At 36.9% G+C, this 15520-nt stretch overlaps 1 protein-coding gene across 1 annotated transcript in view; it reads left to right on the top strand.

The window, feature by feature from the left end:
- Nucleotides 1-15520, top strand: part of SLC49A4 (solute carrier family 49 member 4) — a 107278-nt gene that overhangs the window by 79673 nt on the left and 12085 nt on the right. Inside the window, exon 7 of the mRNA XM_063292458.1 lies at nucleotides 9925-10052. Within this exon, the coding sequence (XP_063148528.1) occupies nucleotides 9925-10052 (128 nt within the window). The remainder of the gene's footprint in view (nucleotides 1-9924; nucleotides 10053-15520) is intronic.

The raw sequence follows: 15520 nt of genomic DNA, 5'->3' as shown, positions 1-15520 counted from the left end.
GATTTTATGTGGGACTGATCGACATGGGTAAACAGAAGAAAAAAAACGGTGTTAGCCCAAATTCCCTTCCTCCACTGAAGCTTGCTAAACAACCAAGAATTGAAGATTGCTTTGCACAAAAGGGAAACGTAAGTAAAATAAACATCCCTCCCACCTCCAACAAATTTGAAATACTTGAATGGGATCTTCAAACAGAGCTGGAGAATCAACAATTATTAGAGCTATCCCTATCTGTTAGGGAAGAGCTAAATGAGAGCCAGGACTTTGGTATGGGCTCCCCTCATGCGTCGTCATTCCAAGTACTTAGCCCAAATATCTGTCTCAGGGGATCCGAGATTAAGTCTAATACTAAAAATAAAAAACGAAGTCAGAATATGGAGAGACTTCCATGGGAAAACTCAACGGAGTTCATGGCAAAGCAATGCTTGCTCACGGCACAAACTGTTATCTCGATATTCGAGCAGCCCTCAGACATAAAACATGAGCTGGATGTGTTGAAAGGAGATATTGGGGCTTTTGTGCAAAAGTATGAATTTAAACCTTCTACTTTTATAAAAGCTTATGAAACAGATGTGGCTAAGCCTCATACCCAAGGCAAGTGTGCTGATAAAGAGCAAGCAGCTAAAGGAAAAGTTAAACTATTAGATAAAAAGCCACAGCTCCTAAAGAACAGCCCTTTAACTTCTGATAAGGCAAAGAGTGGGGAAATTACACACAACAAAGACTCTTTGGAAATAAAGCATTTCCTGCTAAATTAAATTGTCTACTGCAAACACAACAGATTGCTCTTGTTATCTCCATGAATAGACATAATGTCGGACGTTGGAATACTGGGAGACCAACTGTAACTTCCCTGGGTCAGCTTCTTCATTGCCAACAGGGGCAGATAGATTTGCGTGCTGTAGAATGGCTCCCGAGCGTTCCAAATCGGAAGTGGATCCTCTTGTCTTTCAAGCAGTCTGCCATCCCTTTGATGCTATTTAAGACGAGGTCGTATTTAACTTTGTTTCAAATTTTTCCTATCAGAATCTTTTGCGACGAAAAGGTTAAATCTTTATTTGGCGACATCATAGCTCCCAAGGCTGCCGCCCTTCCTTCAGCCTTGAGAGAGCATGAATGTGGTAGTCAGCCTGCCCTGCCTGATGAAGATGTTTGCGATTCAACTGAAGCTGGCCTCATTAATGCTTTCAGCTCTTTACCAAGAAAAGAACAAGATAACATTTTGCTTAAGCTGGAAAATTTGAAGAAAACCTTGCTGGTCACAATGGCTACAGCTGAGCCACTCATAGACCTCGTGTCCCCAAACACCGATAATAATTCTCTCCCTCCAGCGAACAAGGGACTGTCTGATTATGACCCGCTAAAAAACAGCAGTCCAGATCCTTTTGGGTCAATAGGGAAACTTGTAGCTGAGAAGGAGCCGTTACTCTCTTCAGGACATTCTAATGAGGCTTTAGCAATAAATCAGGGGACTGGAGGGGGATTTATGCCAGCTTCAACACCACTGAGTCGAATGGAGCATGACACAGCAATTATGTCTCCATTGCCACTGAATGAAGCCTCGGTAAGGCAAGATCAGCTGGCTGATGTTAACTTTGAACAAGATCCCCAGGAGCCGATGCAGGATTTGCATGAGGCAAGCCACCTTCCAGCAGAGGTTGTAACACCTGTTGTTGACTCCTTAGTTCAATATAACAAACTCGTAGCTCTCACTTGTCAAAACCACATTTCGTGACTGGCTCCAAATGATTATGCATTTTACCTTTTAACCTGGAATATTGCTGGATGATCAGTTCCATCAAAAGACCAACTTGTTTTTGACTATTTATCACAATTTGATGTCCTCTTTTTACAGGAAACCTAGGCATCTTCAGAGGTGGAGTTAGATGGTTATTGGGTTAATTCTATCTTAGCTGTTCCTAGTAAAGTTAGTGGGAGATCTAAGGGCGGTATTGCGACTTTAGTAAGCACAGTTCTACAATTTAAATGTATGCCACTCCCCCCTCTAGAGCCATGGGTAGTGGCTACCTTGCTTTCATCCAAACATGTGGAAATTTTGCTTTTTAATGTTTATATTCCTCCTTTTAATAAGAATGATCTGCTTAGTACTATCTGGGAGCATATAGAGAATTTTATTTGTAACTGCTTAGAGAAATATCCCACAGCATCAATAATAATTGGTGGGGATTTAAATGCTAGAATGGGATTAAATGATTACACACTATACAATCAATTTAAGATCTATTATGAGGAGAATGTATTAGAGGAACCTCTGTACCTTAGATAATTTAAAGATCCAAAAGTTAACTGGGCAGCCTTATGTGCAAGACAAGTGATTGCACGCCTGGATCTGTGCATTCTCAATGGTTCCGTAGGAGGGGATCATCCAGCAGAATACACTTATTGGAGGGCAGGAAGAAGATCCACAATTGATTACTGGATAACTTTGTGTGATCTACTGAAATTCTTACAGAGAATGGAGGTAGATTCCAGATTAGAAAGTGATCACAATCCTCTAATTTTAACTTTGACACCTTACTGGAAATCTTTAAGAGCTAATTCAATTTACCCCCCAATGTTTGAAAGCACTAATACCCAGGTGAGAATTAAATGGACCAAGAAGAATGCAATAGTAGTTGATAAATGGATGCTAGCGCCTGAAACTTTAGAAATTCGTGCTCACCTCCTAGATAGTAAATCCCATACATTACATTTAGACTGGTTCAAAAGTTTAATTGCCAATCTTAAAACAGTTCTCACTAAGGGAATGCAGTCTTTCCCTAGAAACAGGGTTATAAAAAATAAAAAATGGTTTGATAAGGATTGTGTACAGTTAAAGAGGATATATAATAAGGAGTACAGGAAAAGTAAAAATTTCCCCTCCGAGGACCAAACTCATTTATTAAAGTTTCAATACAAGGCTTTATTAAAAGAAAAGAAATGCATGGCATTAAAGGAATCTTGGCAGAAATTAATCCAATCAGTCAGGATGAAAGATACATCCCTTTTTTGGCATATCACTAGAGGTTTGGGAAAATCGCTCCCACCCCCACCTAATCAAGTACCATCACATGCGTGGGAGGAATTTTTTAGAGGGTTGTATACAGACCCTGCTTGCGATATGAAGGAGAGTCAGATTAATCTGGACAAAATTCCTCACTGGCCTCCAGTTACAGCACAAGAGGTATCCCGGCTGATCGAATCCCTTAAGGTTAACAAGGCTCCTGGTGCTGACTGTGTCTTCCCCGAAATAATTAAAAGGAATTCTAGTTGGTGGGCACCTTTACTAGCATCTCTCTTCACATATATAGATCAGACTGGTTATATGCCAAAGGACTGGGGAATGGCGATTATTGTTCCAATCTATAAAAAGGGCAACAAAAATGACCCTTGTAATTATAGGCCCATTAGCTTATTGAGTGTAGTTAGCAAGTTATATGCTAAGCATCTAAACAATAAATTACAATATTGGATTTTGTCAGAGGGCATAATTAAAGATGAATAGGCTGGATTTAGAGAGGGGAGATCAACAATTGATCATATCCTGGTGCTTCATCATCTTGTATTAAAATATATATATAAAAAGAAATCTTCCCTCTTTGTGGCCTTTCTTCATTTTAAACAGGCTTTTGATTCAATAGCCAGAAGTGTTCTTTGAGAAAAATTAAAAAATACAAATATTGATAGATGCCTCCTCTATCTAATACAGAAATTATATTCTAATTCTACTTTAAGAGTGAGGTGTAATCCCCTAGGGACTTTATCTGGCTCAGTAAGTGTGCATAAAGGAGTACCCCAGGGATGTATTCTTGCCCCCTCCCTTTTTAATCTATACATTAACTCCTTGATTGATCTCCTTCACAATCTGGATTCTCATCCGCCCAATCTAGCACAACGTAAAGTACCAATACTTCTTTATGCTGATGATGCCGTTATTATCTCACAAACCCCAATTGGATTGAAGAGAGCTATAGCAGCAACATTAAATTACTGCATACAAAATAAGTTGGTTCTTAATTTTGATAAATCAAAAATCCTGGTCTTTGCCAAAAGAGCTCTTCAGTATTCTTGGAGAGTTAAAGGGCATAACCTAGAACCTACTTATTGTGTTAACAAGTCTCCACATCATTCTGATTATAGATCATATGCTCTCACTAGGAACAATGCTTCAATAACAGTGGTTTCCATTTTCATGGGTGTTTTCAAGAATGTAACCCCAGTGGATAAGGAAGATTGAGCATATACTGAGTCTCATGCTTTTCCTCCTTCATACACAATGACAACTAGAATTTTAAAGCTTCTGGTCATGGTTTTAACAACCTGCAGGTATCTTTAAACTGCGGGCTCAAGATAATGCTGTACTTAAATTCCTACCACAGAAAATGTTGGATTGTTCTTATATCAAAATGTGACTAGTATAGTTGGATGCAGATTTCATATACATTTTTTTAAAAAAAAATTCCTTGTTTTAGAAAATTGCATCTTTCATTGTTACTGTTGCAGTGCTATACTTGAAAGTATAAACATCTAAAAAATTAGAATTGCTTATTTAGAGTTGCTAAATGAGATGTCTGGTGGTCGGAGAGCAGAGCTCTTTGATAGAATACTCTCGAGAAAATGGTAGTAAGGGGACAGAATTACAACTATAAATGTGTGGAGCCCCCTTATCGCTTTAAGTCAGCAATGTCTTGTATCACATTGATTTTTCTTCTACTCTGTTAGGGGATCTTTTATACATAGGATAGCTCTTTCTCTTGCTTGCATATTATATTGTGCTTTTCAGCTGGAGAATCCTGTGATGGGTGGCCATTCTTTTTTAGCTTTAGGATGACTCTACTGAAGGTTTGCGAACAGAGTTTTATGTAAATCTTGACCTTTTGAGCAAAATTAATTGCTTAAACATGTAGCTCGATTTTAGTCTCAGAATATCCTTTTGATGTCTTTTGTATCTGCTAAAAATGGTTTCCAATTCCATAGCAATGCTTTCGTTTTTGTTGACTCCAGCACTTCAGACTTTTTGTGGTTTTAATAAAAAGCTAATAGCCTCTTGCCAAATGCCTCTTTCTGACTGAAAAATTACAAAATTTTCAAGCATAGAATTTTGAGTGCAAAAAGAGTGGCGATTTATCTCTTTTGATGGATGACTCCCTTTCCTTAGGCCTATTCAGCAGTTTATCTATATAAAATTAAATCAGTGTCTTTGCTGACTATAATCTGCTGAAAGTTGTAATTAGGAAAATTAGGTAATGATTCTTGTCAAGTCTGACAGGCTCATGGATTGCAGTGTTGGTCCTGTGACTTGCAGGCAGCTTGGTATATATTCTAATAACTCAAGTGTGGAGGCTGGTTTGTTTGTTTTTGTTGTTGTTGTTGTTCTACCAGCTGCTAATTTGGTAAGTAGTTCAAGAGTTTCCACTTATGAATCTAGTGGGGATTTACTCCCTCCTCCTCTCTGAGTCCAGTCCCAGTTCTTCCACCACCCACTGCAATAAAATTGCAATATAATTTCACTCAACTTGTGAGCATTATTTACTGGCTAAATGCAATCTATAAAGGACACTACATTTAAACCTCTTTCCAGTTGGATAGTGCTGAAGCTATCATTTGGATGTCAAGCAATCTCTGCACCTAATAGAAGTGTTTGTGCCTGAGGTACAAAATTATGCCTGTCAAAAGGAAGGCGCAGTTGGAAAATAAGCTCTCAAATTTCATTATTCTGTTACCAGTAGTATATGGTGCCTTTCTCCGCATGGGATTTATGCCACTCTCCTAACTCCAGACCAGGAATTTGAGATAATTTATATGGCATGTTTATGATTGAACAGCCTTAGATATTTTAAGCGGCTGGTGGGTATTGTATCCTTTTGTTAGCCACTATAGAATGAAGCTGATTTGGGCTGGGGAAGAAAAAAAGAAACTTTGGATAGTGATACTCGTTTTTTTTTAAACTTAAATTGCAAATTGCATTGCAAATCAACCTGATTCTTTCTTTTTTCCCCATGGCATTTTTCTTGTCATATTTCATAATGGTCAGAGTTATTTTTCAAGTTTTGTCCTTCACAGCTCAACATTTCCTTCAGCATTAAACTACAGCAAAGTCAAAATGCAGCAACTTTGTAACACAGGGTAATTTCTATAGCAATAAGGAGAGGGGTTTACAGATCTAATTAAATTGTGAACTAAAGGATACATATAAAGTGACATTTTTAGATCATGAAATACTGGTCCAGATTTAAGGGGTGACAGCAATATGTTCCTTGGTGTCCTGTGGTAGGAATTCAACTGCTTTCTCAAGGTCAAAGGCTATATTGCAATTTGTTGGGGGGAAAAAGGAGGGAAAGAAAGGAACAACAGAAGTGACAAAGTGTGTGAGTGGAGAATAAATTAGAACTAGACCAACTCTTCTGAATGTTAGATGCTAGATAGAAAAAATAGCAGAGTGCTGTCCTTGGGGCATATTATTGGCCTTAGTTGGAATGCCAGACCTGGTCTGAAATGGCAATTGTTAGTGCCAGTGTGGCCTGAAAATATTATTTCTATGTGTGTAATGTTAACAGGAAGAGAAGATATTGACTTCACACATACAAATAGGAATTCTTATGACATGTACAATAATAGAAGCCACTGAATAAAAAATGAAGGACCATATCAAAACTAAAGTGAAAGAGAGATGGGCAGGGATGGAACAATTGAGGACAAATGAATATAAAGTCTTGAACAGGTTGGGATAATTTAAAGTGGCTTTCTCCAGCCGTGTGTGCTTAAGAAGCTGGGACCATAATTCCCAAAATTCTCAGCCGAAATGGCCTATAGCCAGACCACCTGCAAATTCTGGAAGTTGTATAATTTCTGCACAGCTGAAAAACACCATGTTAGAGATGTGGATTTATAGCCACCTAGCACCTGCATATGCTGTAATTGTTGATGCTAATATAAATAGTTTACATATATCTCTTATCTTTCCCCCCCTTTATTTAAGGGAATGGAACAGAGAGAGAATAGTAGTAGTAACTTTATTGATTAGTCAAATGACCATATCAGAAGAGAGAGACAGAGAGAGATTTAAAAATTGCAAAAATACAAAGAGACAAAAACAATGTAATTACAAGATAAATTACATATATAAGGGCCTGTCATACGTATATAGATGTATATATATGATATTTTTACATAACAGTTTCAGTAAAATATAACTATATTTAATTGTAATTGTTCATCCATAATTTATTTCTGTAGGTGACATAAGGTCTTCAACCCACTGGGTAATTAGGGCCATAAATTTGTCTTTCCATTGTTGAAGAACTAATCTCTTGACAATATTAAGGGCACAGAGAATCCATTTCTGTTGTCCAGTTGTCAGTTTCCAAGAGGTAGGTATGTATTTCAAAAGAATACGTGCATCCAAAAATATTAAACTTTAAATATCTAATTACTTCTTCCTAGAACATAGCAGCTTTAGGACATTGCAAAACATGTTTTATTTTAGTTGCATCTCCAACAACATGATGGTTTCCTCATTCTGTTTTCTGTTGAGTTTTCAAATACAACAAGGTCCAATAAGTTGAAATATTATTTTTTCTTGTACAAGCTGCAATGTAAGATCTAATGAGGTTTGGTGTATTGAGGTTACCACATGATCCTGTTGTTTAAGCTAAATGGGGGGCTGCATATCTCCATCATGAGCTTCAGTTTCTTTCCAAAATATTTTAGCTCAGAGATACAAGGAGTCTTCATACAAAGAGTCTCCATGTCAATATATTCTTTATTTATTTCCAGATATTTTATTTAATTTATATCCCACTTTTCATTCAGGAACTTACAATGGGGTACTCTCCTATGTTTCTTCCTACAACAGCAGATAGGACTGAGAGAGTTTCACTGGGCTAAAGTCATCCAGTGTATACTGCTTGCTGATATGACTCTAGGAGGCTTACAATATGTAAAATTAAAATGTCCTTTAAAAATCAATAAAAACAATTCATTATAATGCAAGCTGGTAAATTAATGCAAGCTGATAAATTGTCTTCTGTCATTCAGCTCCCAAACTGAAAGATTCTGTGCCCTCCAAGTGGGCACAAAGTCAGAAGACTTCGCTTTTCTGCTCAGGAAATGTTAGCTTTATGAGTCTAGCCACTTTCTGAAGCTGTATGAACAAGGGACCTAATAAAGTCTGGAACAAATAAAGCCTGAGCCACACTTACCTTTTAAGGGTGTTGTGAACAACAATTCAGATCTCTTTGGAAGACAGAATCTGAGCCAAATAAAAGCCGATTTGGGCCACCTTTGAGCTAGAAAGAATTGATTAGTTCAAGAATGGCTTGAACTAATATATCTTCAAAGGGATCTGATCATCTCTGTTTAAGAACCCATGACCTGAACTTTCTTTAAAAATCCATATTGGGCTTCTCTCTGTTGAGCTGCAGTATGAAGTTGGAATGTGCTTTAAGTTCATGAAACAACCTGATGAACAATAAATCACAGAGATACTATACTGTACTTTAGGAGAAGTAATTTGAAATCTTGAGTAGAGAAGGTAGTGCACCTGTGTTTTTTCATAATTAAAAAGAGGAATTAAAACCATTCAATTTATCTTTTCATATAGCAATATGATTATTGACTGCAAAGTCCAGAGGGGGAAAAAAAAGTAAGAAGCAAGAAATTAGTAATGTTTTCATCTAACCACCTATGAATATAATATCAATTTTGATAGGTAGGCCATAGCATGTAAACAGCAACCAACAAGAGCGCTAAGGAAAAGTAATAAATGAGATTCAGGGGTGACATCAGAAACTTAGTGGCCAACTAGATCATGAGATGGCATGCCTCTTTCATGAAAAGATACAGTTGTCTATAAAAATGCTAATGTTAAACAGGGAACAGCTTCTTCTTCTTGATGATACCAGATGTGATGCTGAATTCTTTTTAACCCTAGCCTTTAATCTCTCACTTAAGATGAAGAGGCAGATCATTCTGGTAAAACAAATGGAGTTGGCAAAAGTTTGATTTTAATATGCTTTTTTCTGATTTGCATTAATATTCATTATGTCTTTAGAAATTTCTGATTTACCATTTATTATGGCCTAACTGGTTTAGTAAATTTTGTTGCAATTGTAATTTTACCCTGTTGTGATTCATTAAGCATTTCATTATAATGTGATTAATTCATTTTGATTATTTTATATTATTTTTCAACTTTTTCTCTGATGTATCATTGGTTTGCATGTTATTCCAATAAATTTTAAATTGGTTATCCTTTTTTGGTGCAATCCTAATTCTAATGAGCAATCTGAAAGAACCAAGGTTTCTACAAAAGTGGGTCAAAATGGGGAAATGGGTATGCCAATCAGGGCCACAACTTGGTGGGGGGAGCAACCGGGGCATATGCCCCGGGTGCTGCACTGGTGGGGTGCCAAAATGAGTGCTGGGGGGCGCCAAAATGGGCGCGGAATCCATGTTTGCCCTGGGTGACACAGACCCTAGTTGCGTCCCTAATTCCAATACATTTGAGATCAAACTTTATACCCAGCCCATTGAATTTAGCAGAAATTCTGTGAGAAAAGGTGATGTTGAGCTCAGAAAAATAGTATTAAGCCATTTATAATGCTTCAGTATTTGGGAGAGAGAGGTTTAATTTTCAGTATTCAGCAAAATGTTTCAAGTTCTAAGACATTTTTTCTAAGGCATGGATAAAATAAAAATAAAACAAAATCTGATTAAAGACTTAGCTATATACAGACTCATCTTAGAAACGCAAAATTATCACATATATTGTAACACATCTTTGTATCTATTGATGCCTTCCTAGAACAAAATACCACATCAGAAAACACTATTTTAATAATTCTATCCTAGCACTTTAGCTAATGTATAATTTTTTTCTCATGGATTGTGTGAATGGTTTTAAAATTATGATTTATATTTCAGGTTTGCTGATTTTATCAGAGGAATGCTGAAACTTATCCTACTTCTGCTTCTGTCAGGAGCAACTCTGTCATCCTTTTGGTATACTTTGACATGTTTAAAAACTGTCATTCACCTTCCTTTAACTACGGGTATGTTAATCCCAGTTTCCAGTGTTGTCAAATATTTGTTTCAATGAATGCTCGGAAAATGTGGTTGTGTAGTTCACTATAAAACTTTAAAATATGAATTAAACTCAGTGTCATCATTCTGCCCCAAGAGGAAATTGAGAAATTAGTTTTTTCCTGTAGCAAACCACCAGTACATTTCAAGATGTATTATAAAACTCTTACATTTCCAAAGCCCATTGCAGGATAACAAAAATGACTCCTATCATAAGTGAACTTCAAAATTAAGCTGTACAGTACATGTGAAATCCAATTGTAGGAACTTCTTGAGTGGTGCCTTTAAATTTCTTACAGTTTGTAGCCTGTAATTTTACTTAGTGGTTTAAAGCAAGAAGGGGGGGATTTTAAGTTCATTAAACGGAAGTGTCTTTGACAAGGCTTTTAAGACTGCTCTTAGTTAATTGCAAACATTGGTTAAAGAAAGTGATTAATGATAATCCTTAAACCCAGCTGGCTTGGAACTCTGGTAGATAATTGTGTGCTATGTTGTGTTTTGTGATTGTATAGTACATGGTGCTTATCTAGAATCTGGAAACATAAGCATGTGCAGAAATAACAAGCTGTTATGAGCTGTTTCTAATACGGTGAACGAATGAACCTTGCAATTTTCCTTTGCTTGTTCAGTTACAACAGCTTTATATCTAACACAAGCCTTATATCTAGAGTACAGTTTGTCTATAGTAATACTAAATTTTATATAAAACATATATGCTTTGTTGATTTGGAGTTCAATTTACCAACATTTCTGAATTTTCTTTGCTTTCCTGCTACCCTCCCAATTAGATTTGTTGATTGTACAACTTGCTTGAATTTGTTAAATTGACCTCTTTTCTGTACTTTGTCTGTATAGGTAGTCCTCGCTTAATGACGGTAATCAGGACCTGCAACTCTGTTGCTAAACAACACAGTCATAAAGGGCAATGTCATGTGACTGCACCAGCAGTTCCAGTTGCTGTCGTTAAGCAAATCCCATGTGGTTGTTTGGCGCGATGTCACATGCTCGCCATTTGCAACCTCCTGCCGGCTTCCCCATTGACTTTGCTTGTTGGAAGCTGGCAGTGAAGGTCGCAAATGGCGATCACATGACCGCAGGTTGCTGCAACCGTCATAATTGTGAGCCAATTGCCAAGTGCCCAATTCGTGATTATGTGACCACGGGGACGCTACAATAGCTGCAACTACAAGGAATGGTCATAAGTCCCCTCATTCAGTGTCATCATAATTTTGAACAGTTGCTGAATGAGTGGTTGTTAAACAAGGACTACCTGTACCTGTTCTTCTAGGGTTGGGCAGCCCTTCAGACTTGATTTCCAAAAGGTGCTTTGGAGCTTGTGAGAATGTGAATGGTGTCTCTTTAGAACTCCAAAGCATTGGTGTTTTTCCCCTAGTCTGTGTGGTAGCTGTGGAGGTTAACTACACAGTCTCAAGAGAAAGGGTAGTTGCTTTCAGATATTGCAGAGCTGCTACATTTGTGCTTCTGCACACCCCAACACCTTTGGGGATTAAATCTGAAGCTCTGCTTCAAAGGGAAGAATTTTATATTGGTGTATGGTAGTAAATTTTACACTATTTATTTTCTCAGTCAGGTAATTACACTTTTTACATGTTAGTGAGAAAACTGGTGCTATGTTAACTTGTCTGTTGTTTTGGCTTACCTGTTGCTCTTTTCCACCAAAAATCATCATTTTCTCTGTACCAGAGTTCTGTGCTGTGGTCAGAAGGGGAATAGTATTTATGCTGTGCCCTGCTTTCAAAACTAACTCCCCTTATTACATATAACACCCCCAGAGATTCTTGTGTGATTAATTTTCAGACTGTGACATTTGTGTACATATTACTCTATAGCCACAGACTTTCACTTCCTCAGCCAAGTTGAACATAGTTTTAAACTAATGAAGAAATATTTAAGTGAGTATTCCCTATCTCTATAAATGAGTCTATCTTATTTAAATTAATTTTACATCTCCAAAATTGTCCTTGGTGCATAGCAATAAACCACTGATGAGGGCGGCATAATAAGAGATTTCTGATAGAGAGAAACTTTATCTGACACACTAATACTATACATTTCTGTCGGTATATTCTGTGGTCATTTTTTCTTGTTTTAAAGAGATCAGCACTGCAATTTAGTTCTTTATTGTTATGGCTAACATATCAAGTTTTGCAGAAGCTGCTTTGGGTTGGCATATATTTGCACCACTGAGAAGTAAACCTTTCCCACTTAACTATACCACCATCAAATGAAGCTGGATCTTCTTTGACTTGATGCAACAAAATGAATTGATTCTTCAAGTTAGTTCTTTATTACTAAAGCAAAAATAGACTGGCTTTGCCAGATGAAAATTATCTTTCCCCCTCTGTGTCTGATGCAGAATCCAAAACAAAGCATGTGGCTTGATTTTTTTTTATGTCAGCATCAAAACACTGTTTTAGAACATTGGGCACACAGGCACTTAAATCCATTTTGCATACAAAAGACATGGTATCCACCACTGTTACATCCCCTGTTCCTTGTATGAAGCTCATATAGCCAAAAAGTTTTCTACTTCTTCCTCGCAGTTCTTATTTCTTTCCTATTGAGTCATGAATATTTTGACTATCATTCTGTTCCTCCATTTTAGAGTTCAGTACAGGTAGTCCTTGGGTTATGTCCATTCATTCAGTGACCATTCAAAGTTACAATGGCGCTGAATGAGGGGGACTGACAACCAGTACTTGGAGTTCCAGCCATTGCAGCGTCCCTCCTGCAGTCACGTGATCTCAATTTCCAACATTCCCTGCCAGCTTCCCACAAGCAAAGTCAGTGGAAGCTGGCAGGAAATCAGAAGTTGCAGTCACGTGAGGTCCTTGCTTAACAAACCATACAATCCTTGCTAAACGATGGCAACCAGGACTGCTGTCACTAAGCAACATGGTCACGTGACACTGTGCTTTACTATTGTGTTGCTTAGCAATGGCAGTTCTGATCCCGGTTGCTGTCATAAGCCAAGGACTACCTGTATAAGGCTTACATGCGTGTGATCAAAATTTTGGTAAAATTCAGGCATAGGAATGTATGGCTTTCATCTGCCAAAATAGATGGTTTTCCCTGTAGACAATAAACGTCTGTGTATGTAACTGATAAAAGAATTTAACTGCTTGTAGAAAACTTCAACTCTAGGTCCTTTAGTTCAATCATGGCTAGATTCCCAAAGTCCCAGCAAAGGTTATTCTTATTTCTTGAGCTTATTTATGTGCATTCATTGAACCGTTAACCATAAACTTGAAGAAAAACAGAGTAAGAAACCTTCCAAATTTGACATAGCAAATGGCATTTGTTTCTTAACTGTTCCTGTTCTATTAAAGTAATTTTGGTATATTGGAAGAATCCTTTAGAATATTTTAAAGGATTTTATTGAATTTCAGAAAAAGATAAAAGATACAGAAAAACAAAAAACTATAAAAAAAGAACTAAAAAGTGTGAAAACACAAGATAATTTTTTTTAAAATAGATTACAAAAGGAAGTGACTTCTGACTTTAAACATCAAGGATATACAGCTATTTTTCAGAATCAATCCCTTGCCCTATATTAAACCAAAATCACATTATTTCTATAATTCAGCCCCGTAGCACATTATAAAAATCACTAAATACCATTGCTCCCTCCCCTTATATTAAAAGAAAAGAAAAAGTATAAATCACCTAATCAACTTCCCCCTAAAAAATAACACTTAATTATTGCCTTCCTACTACTATTCTGTACATTCCTGTCTACTGTAATAAAGATTAAAAACAAAAAAAGCATGTAAATTGTCTGCCATTATAATTAATAATACAAGAAACATTAATATTATTTTTTAAAAAAAAAAACCTTAATTTTAATTCCAATCATTAATGATAAGTAAAATCATTCAAAGCCAAAAGACCATCCAAATAAATATTTTTGGTCTCTTAACCCACTTCAAAATAGACCAAAACATTTACATATCCCCATAATAAACACAGAGCTATTTTCTTAAAGAAATCAAACAGCCCAACTGCCCCCCTCAAAAACTCTGACTTCTCTTCAGGAAACCTCCCATACATAATGACCTCTTCTTTTCATAGCATTCCATCAGAAAGTCAAATTCACTCATGCTCAATTTCTCCCTTAAACTTCTTCAATTCAGCATTGTCAATTTCATCCAAAATTTCAGCAGAAGCCCTGATATTGCTCTTAGAAGACACATTTCCATCCCTGTTAAATTCTTCAATTTCGTCCACTGTATCCTCAACCAGATGACAGATTTTAGACCTCATATTTTCCACAACTCTCTGAATGTCTTGCATAATAACTTGGCAAGAATCAGAAAAAATCTGCTTAATATCTGCTTTAATATCTCGATGGAAGTCAGAGAGAGCCTGGTTAAGATCATCCATGTCTCACGCAGTAAATTGTGGTGTTCCCTAGGTATTTAACCAACAAAAGTAAAAGGAAATGGAAAATTTCCGAACTGAGTTAAGATAACAGTTCCCCAGAGAAAGTAGTGGCGGGAAAGTAAAAGTTCAGAATGGCAGATTCAATGTGTAGGAAAAATGCTAAAATCTTCAAAATTAGCACAAAATTAATAACAGGGAGACGATAATATACTCTCAACCCTCCATAGTATTGGATGGAAAGCAAAATCCAGAGCTTGAAAAGAATTTTTTCAAAAAAAAATTAGTCACAAAAATAATGATAAGCACCAAGAGAGATCATTTCTCCTTAATGTAGAAAGCCTCTCTTAGGGTACAAATACTTAAAAAAAATAAATTGGGTGCTTTAGAAATGGGGTGGCTGGATTTCATGTCCCTTTAAGGCTGCAGCGCAGCTTGGAAATGGTGACGTCCCAGCCTCCCAGCGAAGTCTTACCTGTCATTCGTGAACACTGTTTACAATCACCTGGCTGCAATTTGCTGTTTAGAGGACAAATGGGTTGATTCCAAGTGTTTTCCTTGATCTGGAAAAATACTCCTGGGCTTCAGGAGAAACCAGCCTGAGCCCAAAAAAGTGCCACGATGCCAGTTTTGCCTTGGAGCTCACGGGCACAGCTGTTCAGTCTGCCATATTCCCACTGGAAGTCAGAATCCTTTAGAATTAAGTTGCATTCATCTTTTAAAAGTCAGTGAAATTCCCCTTATTCAATCCATTTTTTACTTACTGAATACTGTTATTTTTGGAGGATTTTTTTTTAAATATACAGATATGCTCATCATGCTTTCTGGTGTTATGTAAATCACAGAGGGTGAAATACTAGGCAAAAGAAATTACAGGGAGGAGATCAGAGAAAAGAAAAAGACATTAACTAAATCTTCTTTAAATCTACACTACTTGCTATACCTCTCCATATCATTCTGTTCTTGCAAATCAATTCATACAGTACCACTTGTTTTTTAAGCTTCTTTCTCTCTTTTTGAGGATCTGATCAGTTCA

Source organism: Candoia aspera, chromosome 1 (assembly GCF_035149785.1).
Source record: "Candoia aspera isolate rCanAsp1 chromosome 1, rCanAsp1.hap2, whole genome shotgun sequence".
Taxonomy (NCBI): domain Eukaryota; kingdom Metazoa; phylum Chordata; class Lepidosauria; order Squamata; family Boidae; genus Candoia; species Candoia aspera.
This window is presented reverse-complemented; position numbering and strand designations above follow the sequence as displayed.